General features: G+C 47.9%; 9 protein-coding genes across 9 annotated transcripts; 4 read left to right on the forward strand and 5 right to left on the reverse strand.

Annotated features, from left to right (window-relative positions):
• Positions 1-3,536: 3,536 nt before the first annotated feature.
• GIQ15_02879 (mitochondrial carrier protein) lies at positions 3,537-4,839 on the forward strand (the record flags this gene model as incomplete). Its single annotated transcript, XM_033550296.1, has 7 exons — positions 3,537-3,627; positions 3,682-3,719; positions 3,787-3,828; positions 3,887-4,000; positions 4,064-4,197; positions 4,256-4,433; positions 4,504-4,839. The coding sequence occupies 7 exons, from the start codon at positions 3,537-3,539 to the stop codon at positions 4,837-4,839; spliced, it is 933 nt and encodes a 310-aa protein (XP_033407457.1).
• A 1,736-nt stretch (positions 4,840-6,575) lies between these two features.
• Positions 6,576-7,365, reverse strand: GIQ15_02880 (uncharacterized protein; the record flags this gene model as incomplete). Its single annotated transcript, XM_033550297.1, has 3 exons — positions 6,576-6,621; positions 6,689-6,921; positions 7,006-7,365. 3 exons carry the CDS (start codon positions 7,363-7,365, stop codon positions 6,576-6,578), a joined length of 639 nt encoding a protein of 212 aa, XP_033407458.1.
• Positions 7,366-8,004: 639 nt separating this feature from the next.
• On the forward strand, positions 8,005-9,361 carry GIQ15_02881 (coproporphyrinogen III oxidase; the record flags this gene model as incomplete). The annotated part of the gene is made up of 2 exons (XM_033550298.1): positions 8,005-8,196; positions 8,246-9,361. The coding sequence occupies 2 exons, from the start codon at positions 8,005-8,007 to the stop codon at positions 9,359-9,361; spliced, it is 1,308 nt and encodes a 435-aa protein (XP_033407459.1).
• A 905-nt stretch (positions 9,362-10,266) lies between these two features.
• Positions 10,267-12,850, reverse strand: GIQ15_02882 (microtubule binding protein; the record flags this gene model as incomplete). The annotated part of the gene is made up of 5 exons (XM_033550299.1): positions 10,267-10,407; positions 10,675-11,051; positions 11,103-11,307; positions 11,358-11,424; positions 11,481-12,850. 5 exons carry the CDS (start codon positions 12,848-12,850, stop codon positions 10,267-10,269), a joined length of 2,160 nt encoding a protein of 719 aa, XP_033407460.1.
• Positions 12,851-15,102: 2,252 nt separating this feature from the next.
• Positions 15,103-17,409, forward strand: GIQ15_02883 (mRNA cleavage factor complex component Pcf11; the record flags this gene model as incomplete). Its single annotated transcript, XM_033550300.1, has 6 exons — positions 15,103-15,267; positions 15,423-15,863; positions 15,921-16,621; positions 16,677-16,872; positions 16,922-17,287; positions 17,356-17,409. The coding sequence occupies 6 exons, from the start codon at positions 15,103-15,105 to the stop codon at positions 17,407-17,409; spliced, it is 1,923 nt and encodes a 640-aa protein (XP_033407461.1).
• A 936-nt stretch (positions 17,410-18,345) lies between these two features.
• Positions 18,346-19,210, reverse strand: GIQ15_02884 (uncharacterized protein; the record flags this gene model as incomplete). Its single annotated transcript, XM_033550301.1, has 4 exons — positions 18,346-18,570; positions 18,655-18,773; positions 18,998-19,038; positions 19,128-19,210. 4 exons carry the CDS (start codon positions 19,208-19,210, stop codon positions 18,346-18,348), a joined length of 468 nt encoding a protein of 155 aa, XP_033407462.1.
• A 632-nt stretch (positions 19,211-19,842) lies between these two features.
• Positions 19,843-20,880, reverse strand: GIQ15_02885 (adenylate kinase; the record flags this gene model as incomplete). Its single annotated transcript, XM_033550302.1, has 4 exons — positions 19,843-20,287; positions 20,359-20,513; positions 20,589-20,641; positions 20,715-20,880. The coding sequence occupies 4 exons, from the start codon at positions 20,878-20,880 to the stop codon at positions 19,843-19,845; spliced, it is 819 nt and encodes a 272-aa protein (XP_033407463.1).
• Positions 20,881-21,385: 505 nt separating this feature from the next.
• GIQ15_02886 (26S proteasome regulatory subunit) lies at positions 21,386-22,639 on the forward strand (the record flags this gene model as incomplete). The annotated part of the gene is made up of 3 exons (XM_033550303.1): positions 21,386-21,569; positions 21,663-21,934; positions 22,016-22,639. The coding sequence occupies 3 exons, from the start codon at positions 21,386-21,388 to the stop codon at positions 22,637-22,639; spliced, it is 1,080 nt and encodes a 359-aa protein (XP_033407464.1).
• Positions 22,640-24,544: 1,905 nt separating this feature from the next.
• GIQ15_02887 (ubiquitin carboxyl-terminal hydrolase) lies at positions 24,545-25,588 on the reverse strand (the record flags this gene model as incomplete). Its single annotated transcript, XM_033550304.1, has 1 exon — positions 24,545-25,588. One exon carries the CDS (start codon positions 25,586-25,588, stop codon positions 24,545-24,547), a length of 1,044 nt encoding a protein of 347 aa, XP_033407465.1.

Genomic DNA, 25,588 nt, shown 5'->3' on the forward strand with positions numbered 1-25,588 from the left:
GCCGTTGATTGGCTCAGTGAGCTTGTTATGTAGCTTCTATATAGTATAAGGAAGCAGTAAATTGGGTATTGCTTCAGTTTCCGAGCTTCGAGTCTGGTATCTCGTTGATGCATTCTATCATGAATTGTTGGTCGATGTTTTGAGGCTCAAGCTCTAAACACTTCTAGAATAGCTTGGCATGGATAGCGAGATAAGCTCCGTCAGAGCGGGCAATGTATCCTCCTAACAGGGTTACGTATTAATATCCTGTCAAATGTACGGAGTAGCTAGAGAAAGACTCCAATGGAAAAACCAATGCCTAGCGCTAAAGACCAAATGTTCAGGCTAAGGAACAACATATTTCCCCAAATAGGAATCCTTGGCAGGGGAATAGTTCTCTGGTCTTGACGCGCATAAACAAACAGCTTCCGATGACCTTGAATTCTGAGGTTGAGAGAAATTTAGCCACCATGAAGCGGCGTCTTCTCCAAGGGGAGATTTCCTACTCAGCGGCCAAGGATAAGGAAATCAACATTCTCCATAGGCTTGGATACTTCGAGAAGCAGAACCAGTTTATCGCAGACCTTGCCAGTAGAGAGCAATGGGTCAAAGACGTTGTTTCTCATCATCTGAATGTCGATCCTTCCAGATGCCGTATCGCGAATTCAGCAAATGAATGGTTCCGGGGGAGCTTTAATCTATGTATACCAGTTACTATTCAAGATTGGACAAGAGAACAACCTGGAAATCGCGTGCTTCTCCGTCTTCCTCTTCTCTATAAAGTTGGCGAAGAATTCAGACCAGGCAACGCCGACGAAAAAGTGAGATGCGAGGCTGGTACTTACGCCTGGTTACAAGAATATCATCCTCATATTCCTATCCCACGACTTTACGGGTTTTCACTATCCTCAGGTGAATCGGTAGGCCTCTCTTAGTTTTATATATAATAGTACAGCTTGCTAATTGCTCTAGTTTACCGCGATAAGGAATCTACCATTCCTTACTAGATGGTACCATCTTATACGTCGCCAGATATACTTGTGGACCAGCAGATTTATATGGTCTGAACCCATTATTCCGTCCCAGTACGCTCATCATCTGCCTACTTTCAAGCCCCCATCAGATCTCGCATACGTTCTGATAGAATGCATCGAGCCAAAACAAGGGACAATGCTGTCAGACTCCTGGTTTAAAAACTCGGACAATGCTGCTTTGAGGGCTACGCTATTCCGTGGGCTTGCCCGTATAATGTTGAGCTTTGCCCGCGTTCCCCTACCCCGTATTGGGTCATTCATCATAGATAATAACGGGTTTATCTCATTATCGAATAGACCTCTAACTCTCGAAATTCAAGAGCTCGAAAATGAGGAAATTCCTATAGACATTCAGCGCAACTATACCTACCAGACCACAGACTCCTATATCACTGACATAGTGGGCCTACATGACAGCCGCTTGCTTTATCAACCAAATGCGATAAATAACGGCTCTGACTATATCCAACAGGTAGCAACGCTAACAGGAATGCGTGTTTCTATCCCTCTATTCTTCCGGCGAGACTTACGGCGGGGACCTTTTATATTCTCGCTAACCGACCTACACCAGAGCAACATATTTGTTGATGATAGGTGGAATATCACCTCGCTTGTGGACCTTGAATGGGGATGTTCTCTACCAGTTGAGATGATTCATCCTCCCTATTGGCTTACAAGCGAGTTTGCCGACGCTATTAACGAGGATGAATACAGGGAGATGTGGACGGAATTTGTACACATCCTAGCTCAGGAAGAAAGCCATGAACTCAAAAATATTCAACTATCAACAATAATGTCGAAAGCATGGGACACGGGTACTTTTTGGTATTCACTTGCTCTTCAAAGCCCCACTGCTATATTCCACCTATTTCTTGATCGAATTCAACCAAAGCTCGGCAAAGATAAATACGGCGAGGAGGAATATGGCCTCGTGATGATTTTCCAGTGGAGGTTCAATGTTAGAGATATTCTCATCCGGAAGACAGAAGATAGGGAGAAATACAACAATAACCTTCGACAGGCTTTCGCCGTACAGCAAACAGAAAGCTAGCAACCCAAGCCCCTTGATTTAAGTCGGCAGGTCAAGTTCGAATCTTAAGATTTACTTTCTCGGCAACAAGTGTCTATGTTACGTACAATGAGGAAAGATTATCCACGTCAGTAACAGGGAACAATATGCCAATTAAACCACTATAAGACATGAAATTTGGAATATAGAATGGAAAAAGGTCTTAGAGAGTAGGTGGATAGAAAATACTCGACGTGCTTCGCCTATCGACCAGCCATGCACATCCCGCTATGGTTAATTCTTATGGCAGGCGGGATAGCCCATCACGTCACGTACACAGACATCGGGGTCCTCACAGAGAAGCCCTCCCTGGCAGCAGTTATGAGTGAAGATGTTCATGCAGGTCACTCCCTCACAGATCCACGGAGCATAACGAGGGCAGTTTATTGTGGCAGCTGAGCGACCGCGAACCGCGTTGGAATGTTTTGGAAGAGTGCCATGTAGGGCGTCTCCGGGCTGAATGGCAGCAGAGATGGTGTTGAGGTCAAGATGAAGAACCTCGCCCTCGTCGGTTCTAACGTCGCGCTTGAACGGTTTGACCGCCATCTTTTCCTGGTGCTTGCTGGTGTCGACGACGGTGCCGGGGGTCCTAGTGAACTCTCCGATGGTTGGGGCGGCCGAGGGTTGAGCTGGAGTGGCTTGAACGTATGCTGCAAGGGCAGAAAGGCCGAGAAAGAGAACACTTGTGATCTTCATGTTTGCTTATCGAGAGCTTGTCGAGGGCTTGTCGAGGGCTTGTCGAGCGTACTGAAAGTATATGAAGATGGTTATCGTTTTTGGATCTGGGTTCTCGGAGAAGATGATGCAGATTCTTGTGGTTTAATGGTTGGGGGTTTCTAAGAGAGGGATCTTTGCTCCTCGAGAAATGGTCCTTTTATGCAGTTGACCGTGACACTGCATCCTGGCTGTCGATGACCGTTTCTAGTGACTTCATATTGACTGATTCAACTGACATAGCCAGTGAAAGTCGAGTCGATGTCGATGATACGTAGGCATTAACACAGTGACGAGGATATAGCATACTATTCAATAGATAGTATCAATAAGATAAAGAGAAACAGCAACTTATAGTGACGCCGCCGTTGATAACGTCACTATGAGACTGGGTATAAAGTAATGCAGCCTACACTGCAAGAGCCGAGTGATAACAGTGACGACGGTGATATCTCGACATCGTCTCGGAAGTCGAAGTACTAGGTAAGAGAGAAACCCAAGGCCCAGCTCACGTGCTGCTGCCCCAGGCACGGACGCGCCAAGAAGGAGCTACCAGGAGAAATTTTTTGGGCTCCAGCGACATCGGCTGCAAGGGCCGAGACGAGTTCATCCAGCGTTCAACTTCTCTTCAAAGACCGTCCATTCTTCTCCTCTGCTGTCATTTCGTCTGATTTGCGACTCTCGTTCTAGCATATTTAGTAGGAAGGAAGAAAAAGAAGACCAGTTTTATCAATTACAACATGTCTCCACCTGCAATTGCTGTTGCTGGAGCTGGCTCGGCGACCAAGGATGTCAAGAGAGAGTCTGGCGTTGCTCGTCTGTTGGGATCAGGTATGTGTATGCTCTTCAATGTGATCGAGAGCTCTTACTGACCTATTTTACCAGGATCCGCTGGTATTGCGGAACTGCTCATCTTCCATCCGGTAAATAGCTTCGTGGTTTGGGATACATGTGAAGGGACAAAATGACTGAGATATCTCACCTGGCTAGGTCGATACAACTGCCAAACGTCTCATGAGCAACCAGGGAAAGGTACATTACTCTTGGACACCATCTAGCTATACTCGTTGCTAACTTGCGCCTTCTTAAGATCGCCAACGTTTCCGAGTTGAACAAAGTCGTTTTTAGAGACCATTCCTCTGCCGGCATTGCACGGAAATTCACATCTCTCTTCCCCGGCCTTGGTTACGCTGCTGGATACAAGGTACATCTTCCATCGAGTAAATGATGTACAACCCCGATTCGACGTCTAACTTGAACGCTTTAGGTCTTGCAAAGAATATACAAATATGGCGGTCAGCCATTCGTACGCGACTACCTAGGCGCGAATTACGGGAAGGAGTTTGATAATGCCTTCGGCAAAGGAACTGGCAAAGCCATTATGCACGCAACCGCTGGAAGGTACACAACCACCAACTATACATTTTCTTTGCTAGTAGGGTCTCTGACAGTGCTCTAGTTTGATCGGTATCGGAGAAATCGTCCTCCTCCCACTTGACGTCCTTAAGATCAAGCGACAAACCAACCCAGACGCCTTCCGTGGCCGAGGTCTATTCAAGATCATTGCCGATGAAGGAATGGGTCTATACCGTGGTGCTGGCTGGACTGCTGCCCGTAACGCACCTGGTTCCTTCGCCGTAAGTTCTACCTAGAATCATTACTCTTGCTGAAAATAAAACCTTATATCTAACAACCATCTTCCCTTAGCTTTTCGGTGGTTCTGCATTCACCAAAGAAAAAGTTTTCGGCCTCACGGACTACAACTCCGCATCCTGGTTCCAGAACTTCATTGCCTCGATCGCCGGTGCTAGCGCATCGCTCATAGTTTCCGCTCCTCTCGACGTGATCAAGACCCGTATCCAGAACCGAAACTTCGAGAACCCCGAGTCTGGATTCCGTATCGTCAGCAGCATGGTCAAGAACGAGGGTATGACCTCTTTCTTCAAGGGTCTGACCCCCAAGCTCCTGATGACCGGTCCTAAGCTAGTGTTCAGCTTCTGGCTGGCACAGACGCTTATACCCGCCTTTGGAAAGGTAGTTTAAATCACTGGCTTGATTCATTGGTTTCTTGCTTGCCTCTTCTTGGCGCCGGGCCCTCTTTCTTACACAGGGGATCACCCAACTCCCCTGGGTTCTGTGTTCTATTTATGATAGATTTTAATATCTCGTCCGGCTTTCGCTGTATTTATAGAGAATCGTCTCCCAATCATGGTTTTATGTCAGTCTAGTTCTGGAGTTAATGCAAAATACGGCTATTTCAAAAAGAGGACCCTTTATGCTATACATTTGTAAATTCCATAGGCTTTAACGGCCACCGAAGCTTCAACCCTGTCCTGTCCACTGGGCCGTGAAAGCATATCACGTGATATGCATCGCAGCTTAATTCTACTTCAAAGTAAACCGAAGCTCCTACAACGATGTCGCAACAGCCACGATAACCCATCTATATCTGCAGATACGATTACTCTTCACTATGGCGTCTCCAGTGGCATACCCCTACCTTATCTCAAAGTATGTCATAGCCGATATATTCCTCCTTCATACCCATCCATGCTTTAAACATCCATGCTTGCCATTCAACGAATAGCTCTACTAACACTGCATCTCTAGAATCGCCGATCCCATCTTTGCCATGGTAATTGGTAGCTCAGCCGCATTTCTCCGAATAAGGCGCGAACACCGCGAACGATTCCCTGATCAGCCTTCTGATATCATTTCACTACTTAGTCTGGGTCAAGGAAGGGCGATGAGATGGTGGAATAACTGGGAGTGAAAGCCGATAATAGCAGTGAACATTGCTCAATACATCTATCTATATCACCGGGGCGAATGCGAGAATTATAGTAGCAGACCGCTTAAACTCGGAAAATTAACGGGCCAGACGGGCGCGAGACGATGAGGAGTGATGGCTGAGCTGAGGTGTCTGATGTGCCTTTTTTTCCCTTCGTGATACCAGAACGGCGTTATGGAAAAGCGGTTAGGTATGGGCAGCATCGAAATGGGGTGGTAGGGCTCAACAACAGCGGGAAGCCGAGGAACAAATTTGGGGGATGAATCGAGAACCGAATACTGCAACAACTGTACCAAATGTACCAAATGTACCAACAATATCTAGCGTGCTAGCGTGTCATGGAAACTATTCGTTTATGTTAGAGAGCTATCTTTTATGCTTATCTCGTCGGAACTTTAACGTCACGAGTATGTTATCAAAACGAAGCTGTTTCCCTGGTACGCTTGTATTATTTAGGACAAGATAAAGTACAAAAGCGAGACCAGTATGCAACAACAACTGCCATCAGCACTGCTGCTGATAGAGCGAACTGTACTGCAAGGCCGAAAATGACAAGTCACCAAAAAGAGGGGAAGAAGGAGAACCAGGAGAGCCATCAGCACGGGGACAGATGGCTGGGACCATCGTAATACGTTGAACTGGTGTCGATGAGGTCGTGTGGCGCAGTGCCATCTATCTGTCTGTCCCATTCAGTCCGTCCTGTCCGTAAGGGGAATCAAACGCCGAATACCAAAATCCACAGCCAGCCAAAAGAAGGAAAAGAGCAATAAAATGAGGTTGAAGAGCCGAGAGGGATGACCGGATTATTCCTGTTCACGCATCGTGCCGCATTAGGTCGTAGGTAAAGTTGGGAGTGAGTGAAGGGAGGCGAGAGGTCATCCCCAAGGCTGAAAGAATGGATTCTATAGCTATCCAGATAACATGACATCATAACTACCCCCGTAAACACCATTAAATTAAAATCGAACGAAACGAAGCGACGATGCACTTATTGCAGCTCAGCGAACGTTCCGAATGTGTTTTCGCCGGAGTATCTAAGCAAGTCACACGGTTAGCCAGGCGGACCAAACGGAGATAAGGGAGGTGCGAGGAAATACACACGTGATGTACAGGAAGCCGTCATCATCCTTGTGCTCTTCGTAGATGCTGCTCATGAGAGCGGCGGTGGGTGGAAGCACCTCATCGACGAAGATGAAGATGGCCTTCTCCGGGGACAGCTTGATGCGCTTGCGGATGACGTAGACGAACTGTCCGACGGTCAGGTCTGCGGGGACGAGGTACTTCTTCTTGTCGATGGTGGCGATATCTGATTTCTCGACCTTCTCGCAGATGACCTGTAGGCAAAGACGGGAGTGTTAGATGTGTTGTGAAGCTGGGAGTTACGGCTGGGGCCCGGTGAGAGGTGCAGAGGCTCTTACGGGGATGCGGTCAGCGTATTTCTGTCGAATGCGCTCGGCTTCTGCCTTGCGTTTCTCGAACGGGTGCTCGTCCTTGAACTTCGATCGCATGGTTGCTGGCGGGTGCTGGCTGTAGTGTGTAGACGAGGCTGTAGGTGTATGCTTGATATCAGCAGAGGCGTAGATGGAGGATGTTGCGAGAGTGTGTAGAGTGTAGAGTGTAAGAGTAAGTAGAGTAAGAGTAAGAAGAAGAGCTGGACCCCGCGTACTTAAACGGAAGCGGTGGGCACGGGACGCTAAGACCGTATTAGGACTAGCGTAGGCTCCACCTGATGTGACTGCCTGATCGGGCGAAGGCGGTGAGTCAGCCACGTGATGCATCTGCTGACAAAGACATATGATGACTAACCCTGCATACACGAAGGCGGAAGATGGAGACAAGAAGGACAACAAGGACAAGAAACAATAAGAAGAAGAGACAAGACAAGACAAGTGACTCAGAGAGGGTGACGAGAGTGACTGGATACCTGGAACGGCGTGGTCATGCTAAGCGAAGGTTGAGACGGCGTTGCGGCTTGCGGCGTGCGGCTCTTCTGATAGACTTCTAGTTTGCTGGTATACAAATGATCAACAGGCACCTCCAACCAGGTCAAGGACAGCCGATGCTCTCTGCAGTCCCAGGCGATGACTCGCATCTCGCCTTCACATGACCCCTTTCCCCCGTCTCAAGAACCGTCTCAGACTCGTGTCAGCCTATCTCTGCAGCTCTTAGTTCTATGCAACTATGGCAACTTTCTTTGGCGGTGGCCTGTTGATATCACGTGATGGTGGAGATGTGTCGGAGCTTTGCTGATCCGGCAACAAGTTGTGTTATCTCCAGAAACACAGCTCAAGACATATAACCGGCCTTGAAGTTCAGTTGGAGCCATTTTCCATTAATTTTACACATACTAGACCCCGTTTGGTTCCAATTGACTATAATTTTGTAGGTCCTTCCCTATTAAAGTGCTTGTTCGGAAGATGGCTACTCCTCGCATGTCCACGATGCTTCGGGGAACTCTACGGCGTGTACCCTTTGCACGGCACCAGTGTCTTCGGACCACCAGGCGCCAGGCCCATAACATAGCCAGCGGCAGCATAGGGAGATCAAGAGGAGCTCTGCCCTTCATCGGCTTTGCGACAGCCCTCACAGCCGCGGCACTATACTCTACGGTTGGTACCTTCATTCTCATACAGAGGGCATTGCTAATGATATCTACAGTCTACCACCCCACCCATCTCCCTAGACGCTCCCACCATTGCTCAGCTTGACGAACAAGCAAGGCGCCAATCCGAAATAACACCATCCTCGCCCATGCGTTTGCGCATGGAAAAGTTAATAAAAGATCAACAAAAACGAATCGTCGACGAGCTCTCCCAGATAGATGGCAAGTCTTTCATAATAGACGAATGGAACCGTCCAAACGGTGGAGGAGGCATCTCTTGCGTTCTACAGGACGGCAACGTGTTCGAAAAGGCCGGAGTCAACGTCTCGGTCGTATACGGAAAATTGCCCCGCCCGGCCATCGAGAAGATGCGCGCAGACCATAAGTCATTCGTCTCCTCGGACGTCGAGTCGTTAGATTTCTTTGCTGCAGGACTCTCGCTTGTCCTTCATCCAAAGAATCCCATGGCCCCAACAGTCCATTTAAACTATCGGTTTTTCGAAACATCAGATCCCAAGGATGTGGTTAACGGGCCGAAAAATTGGTGGTTTGGCGGTGGTACCGATCTGACTCCCTCTTATCTGTTTCCTGAGGACTGTGAACATTTCCATAAAACGATAAAGGACGTGTGTGATAAGCATGATACTTCATATTATCCCAAGTTCAAGGCTTGGTGTGATAAATACTTCTACCTCCCACACCGAAACGAAGCACGAGGAATCGGCGGAATATTCTTCGACGACCTTGATACTGAATTCATACGCCAGTCCTCGCCAGACTCGGCTTCAACGTCAGCCAAGGATGCGCAGGAGGGTATCTTCTCGTTCGTAACAGATGGCCTATGTTCGTTCCTACCTTCGTATGTGCCCATTCTGAATAAACGGAAGGACATGCCTTTCACGGAGCAGGAGAAGGACTGGCAACAGCTTCGTCGTGGACGCTATGTTGAGTTCAACCTTGTACATGATCGAGGCACGAGCTTTGGGCTGCGTACTCCCGGTGCTAGGATTGAGAGTATTTTGATGAGTTTACCGAGAACAGCCAAGTGGGTGTACATGGACCCTGTCTCGGGGACGAGGACGGATGGTCTAGATTCTGGGGATACTGTTGAGGGTATGGAGAGGGAGAAGGAGTTGATGGAGGTGCTAAAACAGCCCAAGGAGTGGGTGTGATATCCTCTCCGCATACCATCTACTAATGTTTCAGGCATCTTAACCATATCTAATTGTACGATACTATATTCAAAATGGTCTTGAGATTAGAATAGCGAGCGTGTATTATTAAACATTATCTCCACCAAAAAGCTGTTTGCTGTTTGTATATATGATGTTGATGTGATGATGCATATATGCTAAATAGGAAAATAAAAGACGAAACCCAAACAAATGAAACCGAAACTAGCCTGGCTAAACATGCACTCAAAGGCAATGATGGTATCCAAACAAAGGAAAATCACTTCTGTACCCAAGCCAGGTATGTACGGGTAGTATATATAACCCCCTTAGTTGCCATCCATCCCCCTTTTCTCCCGAAATAACATTTGATCCAACTTTATGCATAATGTTACAATCTCTTCACGTCTTCTTTCGCTCTTTAGTGGCACGGCTCGTCTATCGACCGCCAGCCCTGGGGACAACCAGGGCCCTTTGCTTGCCTAGCCAGGTGCGGTTGGCCTCTGCATGATGTGCGCTTGCACCAGCTGCCCCGCGGTGTCGAGAGAGCACGATATTGCCATTCTGTAGTCTCGACTGGAAATCGTACCATGCCGAAGAGATGAGGGCAATTTCTCGTGCTTGTCGGTGAATTATTTGCATCAATTCAGACTGAAGAACAGCATTAGATACCGTGCTCGTTGAACGGTGCGAATGGAACAACCAAAAACGGGAGGGGGAGGGGAAGGGAGACGCACCTCTTTCTCCTTACTAGCCTTAACCTCCTCCTGGTCCGCAGAGAACTGCTCGTAATGCCTAATTCGCTCTTGCAAAGACTCGATAACATCATTTTGGTGATTCATATGCTGTTGGGAATGTAATAAAAAAGAAAACAAACCCAAATTGTTTGTTGTTTGGTTATCCGATTAGCCACAAGATCCGAACTCGGGGTTCATGAACATGCCGATGTAACACATTAGGGAGGCGCCAGGGTTAACAGCGTCATAGGCATATATGAGACCTGCAAAGAGGAGGGACCAATGCCAGAGCTCGACGAGGCTCTTGACCTGGTTCGGGTCAACCTCTGTCTCGATTTGGGGTTTCTTTCTTCTTCATTCTTTCTTTCATTTTTGACTTGAGAGGAGGAGACTTCCCCAGGGTAAGGCTGAGCTTGCTCTGGGATTGGTCCTTGGGTGTGATTTTGAATTTGGGATGGGATACGAGTGTACGTGAAGGTGCAGATGCAGGTGTGTGGTGGAGGGGTACATTGAGATGTGATTATGATTCAGTGCTAAAGGGAAGAAACGCGCAATATATGAAAGGTTTCGACTAACCTCAGCTCTCCTAGCGAGATGTTCTGCACTGCGCTCAGTCGTCTCTGCAAGTCTCTCCAAGAATTCATTTGTCATATCATCATCCGCCGTATCATTGACGCGGACATTGGCCTCTTCAAGGAGCTGTTTCATTTCCACGAGAGAAGCATCCCCTTCGGTAGTAAGTTTGGTATCGGACTGTTTGAATGTGATTCTGAGGTTGTCTCGCTCCCGAGAGACTTCGCTAAGCTGCAATCGTCTAACTTCGAGTTGGCTGGTGAGGGTTCGGACGGTGACTGCGAGGACCGCACATTTCTCTCGTAATGCGGTTTGTTCTACTGCGTTAGCTTCCGCCACTTCGTTCACCATTTCAAGTTTATCCTTGCTGATAAGGCTCACTATGCAATGTTAGCAATGGCAGTAGAATGTTTGTATGACGATTAACGTACACTTCATGTTAGCATCGGAGAGCTGAAGTTTGGTGGCTTCAAGAAGGCCCTCAAGCTCGACAATCTTGGTCCGTACGAGGGTATATTCGAGGTGCAAGCGTTGGTGAGCTTCCTTGAATTCGCTGTCCGTCTCAAGTGGGCACTTGTAGAAGTCTTCTTTCCATTTCTTCTCTGCAGCATCGGCCTCAGCGTAGTCGGTTGTCTCCTATAAATAATGTAAGCCTTAATTCAATAACCAGAAGCAGGTAGACTCACAGGCATAGCCTTGTCAACAGACGCAATGGTTTCGAGTTTCTTCTTGAGCTCCTCATTCTCGGCATTACTAGGGGAAAATTAGTCAAAGGAAACTCCATGAATAGGGTAAATATGTAAACATACAGTTGGGCTTCTCGCTTCCCACTTTCTTCCAGGTCCCTTTCCAGGCTGGAGCCTTCGTCCTTGGGGGTAGATGGTCTGGGAGATGCCGGGCTATCAAGGCCTTCCAGCTCTCGTATCCTTTCCTGCAGTCTACCAATTGTATCTTCATCCCGAGTACGCTGTTCTTCGGCGCCGAGTAGTCGCTCAGTAAGGGCATGGTTATCAAACTCCAGTTTCTTCTTCAGGTCTTGAATCTCGTGTCGGTCCTGTTCAACACGTGCGACAAGTCGTCTGTAGTTCTCAACCTCTGCCTCACGTGCCGCAGAGACCCGTTGCAGCGTATCACTTTCCTTCAAATGTTGCTGGAGATCCTTGACTTTATTCTTCAACACTTGGTTTTCCTTCTCGTAATCCTGGCTGGCTTGAAGTTTCTGTCTGTATTTTTCAGCCGCGTTGGCCTTCCTAGCTAGCTGGTCTCGCTCGATCTTGATCTCATCGTATTCATCCTGTAAAGTCTGATACTTCTGATTCTTAACACGAAGGGTCTCCAGCGATATCCGTAGACTGTCAATTTCATCCTGGGCAGCTGTAAGTTTAGTCTCCTGCGCAGCAATTATGTCCTGTGTCCTGTGTTCGTAGCCCTTGAAATTCGGTCCAATATCGGCTTTGCCAGACTTGAGCCTCGCCAACCGGTCCTCGGTGATGTTGAGCTTATCCTGCAGCACCTCGTTAGCTTCTCGAAGGCGTACATCCTTGCGGTGGAATTCCTGTATATCCTTCTCCAGCTGCTTCTTCTCATTGGACAGTTTATCGTTCTCGACGAGTAATTTTCCCACACGCTCCTCAAACTGTAGCTCGGGGTCCATGGCCACATCACGTCGTGCCTTGTATTCATCCTGCTCATAGTTTATTTGATCGAGACGGTCTTGTGTGGGGTTCTGGGCTTCTTCTATTATATCCTTCAATCCTTCCTGTGTCGCCGTCGACAGTTGTACCATTCGTTCGATATATGACTCGGCTCCAGGGGATCTGATGGCAGCCATAAGAAATAGCTTCAGCAGCCTGTTCGTCTCCTTAGTCGAAGCCGTTTCGGCGATCGACTTGAGGTCCGGGTCCGTCGAGAGGCCGGCAGGTATCTCTCCATCGTATCGACTCCGTATATAATTCAGCAACAATTTGTGCAGGTGCTTTAAATTCTGCCATCTCAGCACCCAGTGGTCCTCTGGAGAGCTCTCTGGAAGCACGCCCAGGAACTCGTGGGGGTCGATGTCCTGCAGGATCTCCCAGAGTATGACGCCGTCGTATAAATCGTTCGAGGACTGGATGGACGTGCCCAGGGGGATGCTGTTGATCCATTCCAGGAGCGTTGCGGTTTCGGGTTCGTTTGGCATGGTCACTCGCGGATGTGGCGTTTTGAGGGAGGAGAGTGGAAATCTGTAGAGATCGAGTATTAATTAAGGATATATGTGCCAGGCGACATGCTCCATGCTGGCGATGCGGAGGGAAATATCGGTGTACGTTGAGATGCCCACTTTGGGGAAGCGATGGTCAATCAAAGCCCAAGGTCTAGCTGCAGCTAAACGTGTACCATGCAATTAGAGCTAGACAGCCCACCAAGCGCCATGCATGCCACATCTATTAGTTGTTGCCGATCACGAAGTCGATATAGACATGAGTTACTGTTTGACTTGACAGTTAACCGTACGTATAACGGCATTTTACTACGGAGTCACTCGCATGTACACATCTACTGGGGGAGTCTGGAATATTTGCGGACGTTATGCAGCCAGTGCATGAAGGTTCTTTAGTTGCAGCTCGATTGTCTTGGTATAAATGAAACATATTCAATAAACGAGTGTCTTTGAATCCACAGATCTGACAGACAGGTAGCTGTGACTCTGCCCCTTTATTGACATACATGGTTGCACCAGCCGAGATATCCTAGCCACTCTGCCAGGGGGAAAAAAATTGCAAGAAGCCAGTAATTATCGCAGAGTATCGTAGCAGTATCGCAGGGAGGCCTGGGACGATTCCCTTAGTTGATCGAGACGACTTGGTCTTCCTCGATGGAAGCTGGGTGAGCAGCATCCATCGTCTTGACCTGGCTGAAGACAGACTCGGGGGCCTCGGCAGAAAATCCTCTGTGAAAAAGAAATATTAGCACGGCGCGTCAGGTCGGTAGTGGTGTCCTGAGGCATTCTGCATACTTGATCAAGGCTATAGATATAGGTTAGCACTCTGGAAATGTCTATTATCCGCGAAGCAGGAGGACGACTTACTGTACTCATGGGTGATTTTGCCGCCCTAAAGCACGTAAAGAGCATGGTCAGTAACTATTCGAGGTGTAGAACAGGAGCAGGTCGACACTCACAGCATCGGTGATGGCCTTCTTTGCCTGCTGGACGACGGAGTCTGGGGTGTCATTGGGATAGCTGACGATGATGGACTTCATCTGTGCCGCCATGATAGCGGGCGTGAGGGCAGCGAGAACGAGGGCGAGAGAGAGTTTCATTTGCGACAGGACGATGACAGACGAGTTATGGCTGGGCCGGCGAGACTCGAACGAGAGATGGGGTTTACGTTTTATATGGCTGCTGCTCCCTTTCCCCTTACATGAAGATTATATATCTCTGCCTAGGCTTTAGTCCATAGCGAGTTCTGTTATACCAAGATGCGACCTTGTGAAAAGTGACGTGGGTTCCGTTGCTTATGTCATCCGTTTTTCCACTTCCTTCCGCTTTTGGCCGGTAAAGACACGTGGTATCACCTGACTTAAATCACATGATATATATGTCTTGGCGTCCTGAGTCTTTCTTTTCGACGTCAACTTCAACTTCAACCTCACGTCAGCGATATATAACACGGTGAATGAAAGGTGAATGCACAATAGGAGGGCAGGCTGGTAACACGTCCGACTCCCCCTTGTTTTCTGCGTCCTCCCCTTTCCCCCTGCTTCTAACCTTTTGACGCTGCGCCTTCGTTCTTGAGCCCGTCCTTTGCTCGCCTCTCTTTTTATCATCCCTGCTTCAGCCATCACTTTACTATCGCCTACCGCTCGACCGCGACTGTCACCCTCGGCCGTCCCTCGTGTTTTCCCTCGTTCCAGTTCACGAGTCTACGGACAACCCCATCGTGAGGTTTTTGGGTCTTTTTGCTGCTGGGAAGCAAGTGACAGACAGATAAGGGTGGACAAGGCAGGGTTAGGCCAGACAAGAAGAAGTGGGCGGTTATATTGTTCCCTTTTTAGGATATTGCACTGGCATACATGCTCGCCATCCGATTTTCTGCAAGGAATAGCTAGCAACCATTCTAATATTTTGTCCTGTGTCTCTACCTATCCTTTTTATCCGCTTGATATAAGCTTCAAAATTACAGCGCAAGAAAAAAAACAAAGAAGAACGAAAAGAAAGAGAGACGAAGAGAGAAGAGAAAAAAAAAAGAACGAGAAATCCTTATCAGGCAGAGAGAAAGGAAAAAAGGCAGTTAAGCAAGAGTCGTCTTTTCCAACTGTCTATTGCTCCTGGTGACTCAGGACCTTTCCCTTTCGACTGTCTCTTATCCTCGGATTTTCTTTTTTTCTTTTTTATACCCCGGACTTCGTCCAGCCTCCTGGACAACAGCTTGATCGACACTTTTGCCCGCCATGTCTGGACTCGTTTCTGATGAAGTTGCGGAGGACTATAAGAACTCCCTAGAGGATCTCACCTCGAATGACAAGTTCCAGATAAGCAACCTGACCGTCATCGCCAAGGAGAACACCGAACATGCGATGGCCATCTCCCGAGTCTTGGAGAATCATATACGAAACGTAGGTGCCAATTTTCTTCCTGTCTCTGCGCCCTGTTTGATCTTTTTTCACTCTTGTTGTTGCATACGTACTTTGCCTTGACGAATAATTTCACTCTCGCCTGCTCGGGATGTTGTAGAAACTGGAGCGAGTTATATTCTAATTGATCTCTGTAGACACCACCATCTCAAAAGTTACCAGCTCTTTATGTAGTGGACTCAGTTGTGAAGAATGTAGGGACTCCTTACACGCTGTTCCTAGGACGCAACCTATATCAGACGTTTATGAACGCCTATACTCTCGTCGACTCGCAGACACGCAAGAAATTAGACGAAATGCTTAAAACATGGAAAGAACCCGTTCCGGGCTCCCTGGATCCCAGGCCTGTGTTTCCCGTTGAAGTTACTCGCAATATCGAGAATGCTCTGATTAAAGCTAGAACAGCGGCCCTTCAGCAACAGCAGACGAGAAGCCAGCAAGAAGCTATGAGTCTAGGTCGAGGAGTTGGTACGCCGCCGCCTGCATGGCGAAATACCCCGACACCGCCTCAGGGTGCCTCTCGATATCCCGCCGTACATGGCTATAACCAGCAGATGCCGAGCAACGGGCATGGATATGTAAGTTTCCAACATATCCCACGCAAATTCATGCATAGTTTGCTAACATATCGGCAGCCTAACCCACAAGCATATAACCAGCAATCTCAGGAACCCATCAACCTCGCGGCCTTGCATCGTGACGTCGACTCGCTGATATTAAGTGTGCGGCTCGAATTCACGGCTAACCCACTTAACACTGCAGTTCAGCAGAAACTAAAAGCCCTTGTTGATTTACAGAGCATATTGCAACAGCAACGGTTACCTGAGGCACAACTAAGACAGATTCGAGACCAGGTATCTCAGCTTTCAGCTTCGAGCGCAAAGCCAACGCCAACGCCTGCTCCTGCCGCCTTGCCTGCTCACATATCAACTCCCGCGATATCTACGCCACCCATGGGAGCAATACCGCCCCAGGCTCCACAGCCAAACCTCCAAGCTCTCCTGAACCCGAATACACTTGCAGAGCTGATCAAGGCAACTGCACAGAAACCTACACCAAATCCGCAATCTCAACCTTATACTCAACCAGTGGCGTCAGCACCTACTCTAGCAGCAGCCGTACAGCCGGCAGCCGCAACGTCTTTGAACAATAACCCGTTAATAGCCTCCCTAAGGGCTCGTGGCCTTCTCCCACCTGCAACAGCAATTTCCACAGCTACACCACCAACTCTTCCCTTTATCATTCCAGGCCAGCCCACTTATACCCCCCCAGCCGCTACCCCCCACGCACAAGATGCTAAAATTAAAGTACCAATGAGCTCTGCCTCAATACGGATGTATGTACCCCTACCATGCGTTTTGTAGTTCCCTCTGTTGTTAACGATTTCACAGACCGCGTCCGAACTTAATTTCTTGCCTGTACGATGACAAACCGAACCGCTGCGGGACATGTGGTCGTCGATTTGTCTCAACCCAGGAAGGCAAAGAAAATAAAGCCAGACATCTAGATTGGCATTTTAAAACCAACTTGCGCATGAACGAAGCTGCCAAAAGAAGCCAGAACCGAAGCTGGTATCTCGACGAACGTGTAAGTGACGCTCTTCCTTGATTCTCATACCTCGCTAACAAATATCCAGGACTGGATAAAATTCAGAGAATTTGAAGACGACATCGGTGCCGATGATGCCTCCGCCTCCGCCAGCAAATCTAACGGCGAAGATGCATCAGGTAAAAAAGCAGAGCAACAGCGCTGGATCCACGCTCCCAACGATGCAGCTCTTCGCAACACCCCTTGTCCAATCTGCCAGGAAAATTTCGAGTCCACATGGTTTGAAGACGCTCAGGACTGGATCTGGAGAGATGCTATTAAAGTTGGGAACCGTATATACCACGGCAGTTGCTATGCAGAAGTGACCAAGGATGGTGGTGCGGGCACGAATCCTGACACACCACGCGGCCGAACCAGTACGCCAGATTCAGTGCTAGGGAAGCGGAAAGCTGAGGTAAGGATTGGAAAACTCCAGGCCCGGCAATTTTAATTTCAATGTTTTACTAATCAGTTCATCTATAGGATTCGGATCTCTCTGCATCCAAAGTCAGAATTAAAACCGAGCCGGCCTCATAGCCCTTTGATACCAATTTATCATTGAAGCTGAACCAATAATGCTTTACTCTTACCCTTTGTTGGCGTTTTGTTTCTTATTGATCCATTCTTGCATTTCAAGCAGAAGCAAGCCCTGTTTACTCTGATATACACACTTGATATCCTCATCAGCCATCTGTATTGTCGTCTTAGGCTTTCTGTACTTGTTTTAATCATGTTTAGGCGCATTGAGAATGACTGAGCTCAGCCTATTTCAGTTGCATGGCGAATAGATCTATTGTTTCACTACATTTTTCTGCTTTATGTTTGCTTTTCCTTTCCGCGCTTGTCTAATGCATGGCATGTCTATTTTAACGGTGGGAGGGGGGGCAAGGTGGGCATTCTGTGCTAATAATTGGGAAAGGTAAATAGAACAATGGCATAAATATTTTATTTTATTTAACAATCCTTTAATGTAGAGTCCCTTTAGAGTGAAGAGTTATTAAAATAAGCTCAACCACGATAGGCCAGTAACTTTATCACGTCTAAATTGACATTGAACCAACCACCTGATAGAAATGCTATTCTACAAAGGCTTTAGAGTTGATATTTAATGGCTATAGATAACAAGGCCAGTGAAACTGCATATGGTATTGTCTTGACTAAAATTAACCCCATTATTAAGAACATTCTGCGATTCCCTCTGTGGTAAACACGTCTCCAAACTGCAAAGAAGTCAAAAAAGACAGCGCCCTTCACTCAATTAATTCTCAAAGGTGTCATTCCCCAGAAAGTTACAATCAGGAATTACATAAAATAAGGATCAAAAATCAGGGGGCTTTGGGAACATAGCAAGAAAACAGATAGAACAACACTAGAGGAAGACGGCAGAGTCAAGCGATGAGCCATCAGATAAGACAGCAGGTGGCTTTAAATCGTGTCACCAGCAGGAGCCTTCGTGGCGGTAGCCGTAGACTGTTAATTGGCGTTACCAGTCGAGGTATCAGCCACGTTATCAGCCACCTCGTTGGATCCAGATGGAACTGGTTCGGTAGTGGCTGCTCCGGTTCCCGCTGCAGCACCATCAGTCGGAGGGGTTGGAGTTCCAGGAGTGGCCGAATTTCCAGATCCGGAGGCTTCATAGACGCTGCTATCCGTACGCGCATGGCCGATTACAGCTTCTGGGTTGGTGTGGACGTTACGCTGAGGAAAAGGAAATTTAGACTCTGATAGTATATAACTAACACTTGATGAGATGAGTAGAGAAGATGAAACGGATTGACTCACTCGAGATCTATTTTCATCAGCATATCTAGCCGCAGCGGTAATGAGCTCCATGTCCAAGGTGTGCTGCATTGGCATAATCAGGGCTGGACGCGAGGTATTCGGGTCCTCTGGATGAATTGCTATATCAAGCAAGTAGTTAGCATATTTTTCAAGTCAAGTATAAGTAAACCATAGTAAAAATATGTATTTAGCAACTAAACTGGGCTTCCAGGGCTTGCTAGTAGCAGATATAAAGATGTCAGACTGTCCTGGTCAAGCAGAACACGTGAACAGTATGCAGTTGCACTAGCCCATGCATCACTCTTTATCAACCAGGGAAGCCATATATATAGACAAAACTCACGCTGCAGGTTCAACAAGCTGATATCAACAGTGGTCGATGGGCTAAGGACATCTTGTATTAGCTACTTTCTAACCTTGCTAAGGAGGTAGGAAATAGAGGGAATTCCAGGATATCTGGGCTGTTGACTTACCAGGTTGGTCTCCCAATCTCATACTTATGCTGTGGCTGCTCTCCGTGAGAACGGAGGCATGAGCAAGAGAGAACACACCCCATTGCAATTTCAACGTGATAGCAACGAAGAACACCTAGAGTCAGGAGATAGAGAGTGCAAGGGTTTTCAGTCAGAGAAGGAAGTTTGAAGTGGACGTGTTGTGATGATCAGAAGGAGAGGAAGGTGAGGGCGTTGTGTATGTCCTGTTGCTTAGTCGGCAACTAGAGAAGTGATGGCAGATAGTCAAGCTGCTAAGAGAAGAATATCCGATGCAATGACATATTAGTGAGATTATCCATAGTCTGGCAAATGCTGCTGAAGTGGTATAAAACCAGGATAACGTTACTTAGTCTGGGGGGTTTTCATTATTGTCAGGGAAAATGGGAACAAAGAGCAGAAAAGAAAAGAGAAACAATGCATTGGTATAGAAATATTGCTTAGGGAAAGAAGCAATAGAACAGATGCATTGTATTTCTAACAGATAAACATATAGTATACAAGAGCACCGGATCCCACAAGTCTATACACGTTCAAGAGCTCCTAATCACCAAAGCAACAAAAAGCCTCAAAAACAAGGGAATAAATGGTATTCCATGTATACAGTCATAGACACATATTCCTAACATCCAAGGAGGCGAATGCAAACGAACAATAATAGGGGAAGGTATTGTTTTGTGAGATCGATATCTCAGGATTACTTGGACAAGCCAAGCTTGCTAAGAATTGGAGATTCTTTCTTCTCAAAGACTCCGAGGATGCTCTTCCAGACTTGACCAGGCTCCTGGCTGGCATCAATTCCGCTCCAGATACCGGTCTTCTTGTAGTATCCAACAACTGGGGCTGTTTGAGCGTGGTAGGTGACCAATCGCTTCTTCAAGGCTTCAGCATTGTCATCGGAACGCTGAACCAGTGGCTCTCCAGTGAGATCATCAGTCATTTCCTTCTTTGGTGGGTTGAAGATCTTGTGGTAAGATCGGCCAGAGGCAGGGTGGACCAATCGGCCCGTTATCCGGGAAACCAAGAGGGAGTCGTCAATCTGGAGTTCGACGGCATGGTGCAGCATCTGCTTGCGCTCGCGAAGCATGTCATCTAATCGCTCAGCCTGAGCAACTGTGCGTGGGAATCCATCGAGGATGAAACTGTCAAAAATTGGATTTAGTTAGCCTGAACCATGGTCCCAGCATATAGCGCCGGCTGTTAAGAAACATACCCCTTGTGACACTCCTTGTTCGACTCCAGCTCGTTCTTGATCATGTTGACCATAATCTCGTCAGAGACAAGTCCACCCTGGTCCATAATCTTCTTAGCTTCCTTGCCCAACTCGGTTTGCCGGGAAACCTGTGACCGGAGCATGTCACCAGTGGCCTATTCCCAAAACGTTAGTCGCAGTCAATTGGTAGTCGTGAGCTTCACCGAGCTGAATGACGAAGATAGGCGTACCAGATGGCATATGCAGAACTTCTCCTTGATCTTGGGTGCCTGGGTTCCTTTGCCTAAGAGCCACGGTGGTCAATCACGCAGGTTCAACGAAACACGTATATTATTACACTGATTCGGGAGATATACCTGCGCCTGGAGGGCCCATCAGGATCATCCGCATCGACTGGGCAGCCGAATTGGACTGTGAGTTACCGCCATTGAGCAATGCCTGCTCCAAACCAACTATCCGGGCCTCCAAACTGCCGATGAGGTCCTTGAGGGCGTCAATTGACTCGCCGTTAATTGGGGCCATTGTGAGCTGAGGAAGATGGGTTGAAGACGAAAAGAAAAAAGCAAATCCTTGGGATCAGAGCAAAGGCGAGAGGATCACTCTGAGTGGACGAGCAGGCGATGCAGAGTTGAGGTGAGAGAGAAAGGTCGGAGGAAGAGAAAGAAGAACGATGGACGGCGAGGAATATTGCTTTTTCGTGTCGTCTTGGTTTCAACCTCCAGGCAAAAGGTCAAGCTTCCCGCGAGGCCGAGGGAGCTTAAAGTCGGCTCGCGGCAAGATGACTCAGCAGTCACGGGCTAGAGCATGTCACGTGTATATGCTTAGTAATATACTTAGTCATCTTTTAAATAATATATTAGTCAGCATTTAGTCAGCACCGAAGCTTGCGAGCTCCAGCTCAAATCAACATGGACAACAGGCTGGGAAGAAGCGCAACACATAGCAGCAGTTAGACACGCCCAGCAGCTGCTCCCTTGCCGTCTCTCTACGCACCGTTTCATACCTCTTCCTTGCCGCCTATTTCACCATGCCTGCTACCACCACCGATACCTTCTCCCTCGTCACCACAACCGTTACCGTCGCTCCCTTAGTTCTCCTCTCAGTCGCAGATCACTATGGCCGTTCAGCAAAGGGGACCAGAAAGCGAGTGGTTGGTGTGCTACTAGGACAAAATGACGGAAAGACGGTCCGCGTGTCGAACAGTTTTGCAGGTGTGTATCGAGAACTGCGGGCATTTACATATATACATATATATATAAAATCTAAAGCTTGGGTGCATCCCGCTAACCTTTCTCTTAATATAGTGCCCTTCGAGGAAGATGAGAAGGATCCCTCTGTCTGGTTTTTAGACCATAACTTTGTCGAATCGATGAACGACATGTTCAAGAAGATTAACGCCCGCGAGAAGCTGATTGGATGGTATCACTCTGGCCCGAAGTTGAGAGCATCAGATCTCGAGATCAACGAGCTTTTTAAACGATACAACCCAAATCCTCTACTTGTCATCATTGACGTCCAGCCAAAGGAAGTCGGCGTGCCTACCGATGCATACTTTGCGGTCGAAGAGATTAAAGATGTGAGATCCAGCTTTACCTACCATAGCCACCAGGCGCTTCCCAAGGCTTCCATCCGCTAACCTCGTATGTCTATAATACAGGACGGAACAACAACATCCAAAACCTTCGTTCACACTCCTTCAATAATAGAAGCAGAGGAGGCTGAGGAAATAGGTGTTGAGCACCTTCTACGAGATATCAGAGATGTCGCAGTCGGAACCCTGTCCACCAGAATAACTTCACAACTCCAATCCCTACAAGGTCTTCACCTAAGACTTCGAGATATTGGCCAGTACCTACAGAAAGTGCTTGACAGAGACCTCCCCGTCAACCACGCCATCCTCGGCCACCTTCAAGACGTATTCAATCTTCTACCCAACCTAGCAACCGCCAAGCCAGGCTCGTCCGCAGGTGCCAATGGCGCAGAGCAGCAAATCGAGAACACCGAGCTTGCGCGGGCCATGAACATCAAGACAAATGACCAGCTTATGTCTATCTACATCAGTAGTTTGATCAGGGCCATAACCGCCTTCCATGATTTGATAGAAAATAAGATCCAGAACCGTCAACAGCAGGAGGAGAGAGAGGCCAAGAAGGAAGAAGGCAAAGAAGAGAAGAACGGTGCTAACGCCAATAATGAACATAAGAAATCGGGCTCTGCACCCGGCGCGGACTCGAAGGATGAGTCCGCAGGCTCAAATGATAAGGGCAAGAAGAAGGGATAAATACGCAATGTCTACGTCCAATGCATTTTCTTCTATCCCTCTGGCGTTCTCCAGCTTCATAACGCTTCGGTTCCCATGTCATCTACTCTCTCCCCAGGACGTTCTCGGTAACGACTTGCGATATGTAAAATATTGCGTGTATCTTTCCCTCAATAGAACTACTGTGATATGAACCAAGCAACTAAAACAGAAACGCATAACATTAAATCAAGGCAACTGTATCATGCCCCCTTATTTCATAAATGAGCACCTCGGCGCCACATCATACATGGTCATAACTTATTCATACATTGGTATCATTGTCTCGTCCCTCACATTGCGAGTTTCCCAGCAAACTCTTGATAATCCACCGCAGCTAATTTGACCTGGCCTCCAAATAAGCCTGGACATTGGGAGACAAGCACACACGCCAGTAAATGCTTGCAAATAGGTGGCGAATAATGCATAAAGCAACATCCAGTAGAAGAAGACGTACAAGGCGTAGGCTGGGTCAGGCAGCCACCGAACGCCCAATTCCCCTGCTCGGATGTAATATTCGATTTCCTTTCCATCGGCGATCTAAGGTGATTTTGGGTATGTGGCTGCGGTGTATTCATGCCCTGGTCTAAATCTCGAAATGTAGCAAGCGTAAATGCAGGACAGGTACAGTTCCATGCGTTGAGGCAGACTTGATATTCATTCTCCCCATGCACGGCAGGACGTACTCCTTCCCCTGCTCCAGCCTTCCGAGTATTCAAAGCTGTAGGTTTCGAGGCAGAGGATGAGACGAAATATATTCCATCATTATTGTGCCAGCCGGAGACGTTGCTGTCGTCGTCGTAGTCGTCATCGTCGTAATCATGTATGTATTGTCGTTGCCTTGGGTCATCACCGCAATATATCTCTATCCCACCTCCATTATCCTCATAATCGCCGCCGAAAGTCTCTCCCTCTTTGGGAATATGGCGTCTCTTCTCGTTTCTACATACTCTGGACCTAACCGTGTATTTGGTGATCAGTTTTCGGTCGAGTATGTCAAGCGCCAGGAGCAGCTCGTTTGGGAAGAGACAATGCAATGTCAACAACAGCGGCTTCACCTTAGCAAGAACACTTGCTGGCAGCCTTGATAATGGATTTCCTAGCGTATCTTCCTCGCCATCCACAGCATTTGATATCTCAGAGATGCCATCAAGACGCTGCTCTGTTCGGTTATAGGCGGCGAGCTGTTTAATAAGACCTGTGATAAAGAGCGATGAGCAGGGGAGTGAGTTCTCTGGGACTTCAAAGGGCAAGGCCGCCATCGAATTGACTTCAACGATCGTCCCCCTGTATAGGCTAAAACCGTGCAGCTGGGTGAACGAGTTGGTAAAGATTCAGGGAAGCGATGAGAACCGAAACCAGGCACGGAACTCATAGATGCTGACAACTAGAACTTTGGAGATGCATGACGGTTTAAAAATTATACGAGCTAGCAAGCATTAACGTCAACGTTGAAGGCCAAGTTCTATCCCTTGTACGTCAAATGCAGCCCTGAGGTATAACCATGGTGAGTTATAATTATATATTTACGGAACCAGCCAGATAACTATATCGAGCCCTCTCACATGCCAAATAGCCCAGATGGTAACGCTATAAAAATAGCTAAGCCGACCATCTCGAATACCTAGGTACCAACGCGGTGACAACCTAGACTTCCCCCTTATACACCTATAAAACGCCACAAATAGATCGAAAACGTCAAAGAACGAGAGCCATGCAGCATACGGAGTACGGATTCAAGCATTGGTTTGATTCCTGCCTTCGTATCTCCAGAATTCCCAGTACATGTCCACCGAGGGTCTGTGCTAACACGAGAAAAGGAAAAAAAAAAGAAGGGTCACCAGGTTGTGAACCGGAGGCAACCTCGAGATTTGCTGAAGGAGGCGTTTACCTTCCGTGATGAGCCCGTAACGGCGAACGGCTTGATTTAACAATACCCGTTGGTTTTGCACCACCTCCTTGCACGCTACCAAGTCCAAGGCGCTTTGACCTCTGTAAAATACCCTTCAAGACCCCTGTTAGGACTATATCACCCATGATTACCTGAACAGCGATCTCTGCTGGCTGTCCCTCCCAGCGAGCCCCTAAGCTGGGGTCAGGTGGACCAGCGGACGAACGCTGTGAGCCATCGAATAAGTCAGACAGGCCGTCGCTCGCTTCAGGGGCCGCCGGGGCAGATTCCCCATTCTGTTGTTCCTGGGGCAAGTCAGGAGTAATATGCGCAGAAACCCCAGGTATAGTGGAAGAAGATATCTCCTCCACTTCACCGGGCGGGGAGAATCCAATCTCAATAATTGAGTGTGTCCCCGTATCGCTGGCAACTGTATTCTGGCCCCCACGGGTTGCTGTAAAAAGGGGTTTCCTATTATAGATGAGGACATAGGGGACTACCATATCCTCATGGCAATTAAGAACAGCACTGATGTCGACGTGCTCAGAGAATTCGTCATCTAGGGATGCCCAGGCACCATTTGGTCCTTTAACATAGGAGATATAGTGCCCCTCCTTAATAGTGGTTCCGCGGTGGACGACAACTGAACTAAGCTGGTAGCTGAGAGTTTCTCCTGATCTTCCGGCCCGCGGGATTAGTCGCGGTGTGAGGTCTAGATCCTCAGCAAAGGTCACTCTCGTTGTGAGCCTCGATGATTCGCCAGTCTCTGATACTTTGAATCTGGTGATCTGGACAACAAGTACTTCAGGTGCGTCCCGGATGAACATCTGCCGATAAAGTGTTGATTCCGTTTTGCAATTATCACATTTATACCCTGGGATGATTTCTGGCTTCATGTATTCTCGAATGCAGTCCTCGATGGATCCCAGTTTTCCTTCTAGCGGGGGCGCACTAAGAACCCATGAATGATCCTTCTCAGAGTACTTAGTGTGTTGACAGTTTTGGCATGTGCTGCGGTATTTGAGAACACTTTGGAACAT

This window comes from Arthroderma uncinatum (genome assembly GCF_011692745.1).
Source record: "Arthroderma uncinatum strain CBS 119779 chromosome Unknown scaffold2, whole genome shotgun sequence".
NCBI lineage: Eukaryota > Fungi > Ascomycota > Eurotiomycetes > Onygenales > Arthrodermataceae > Arthroderma > Arthroderma uncinatum.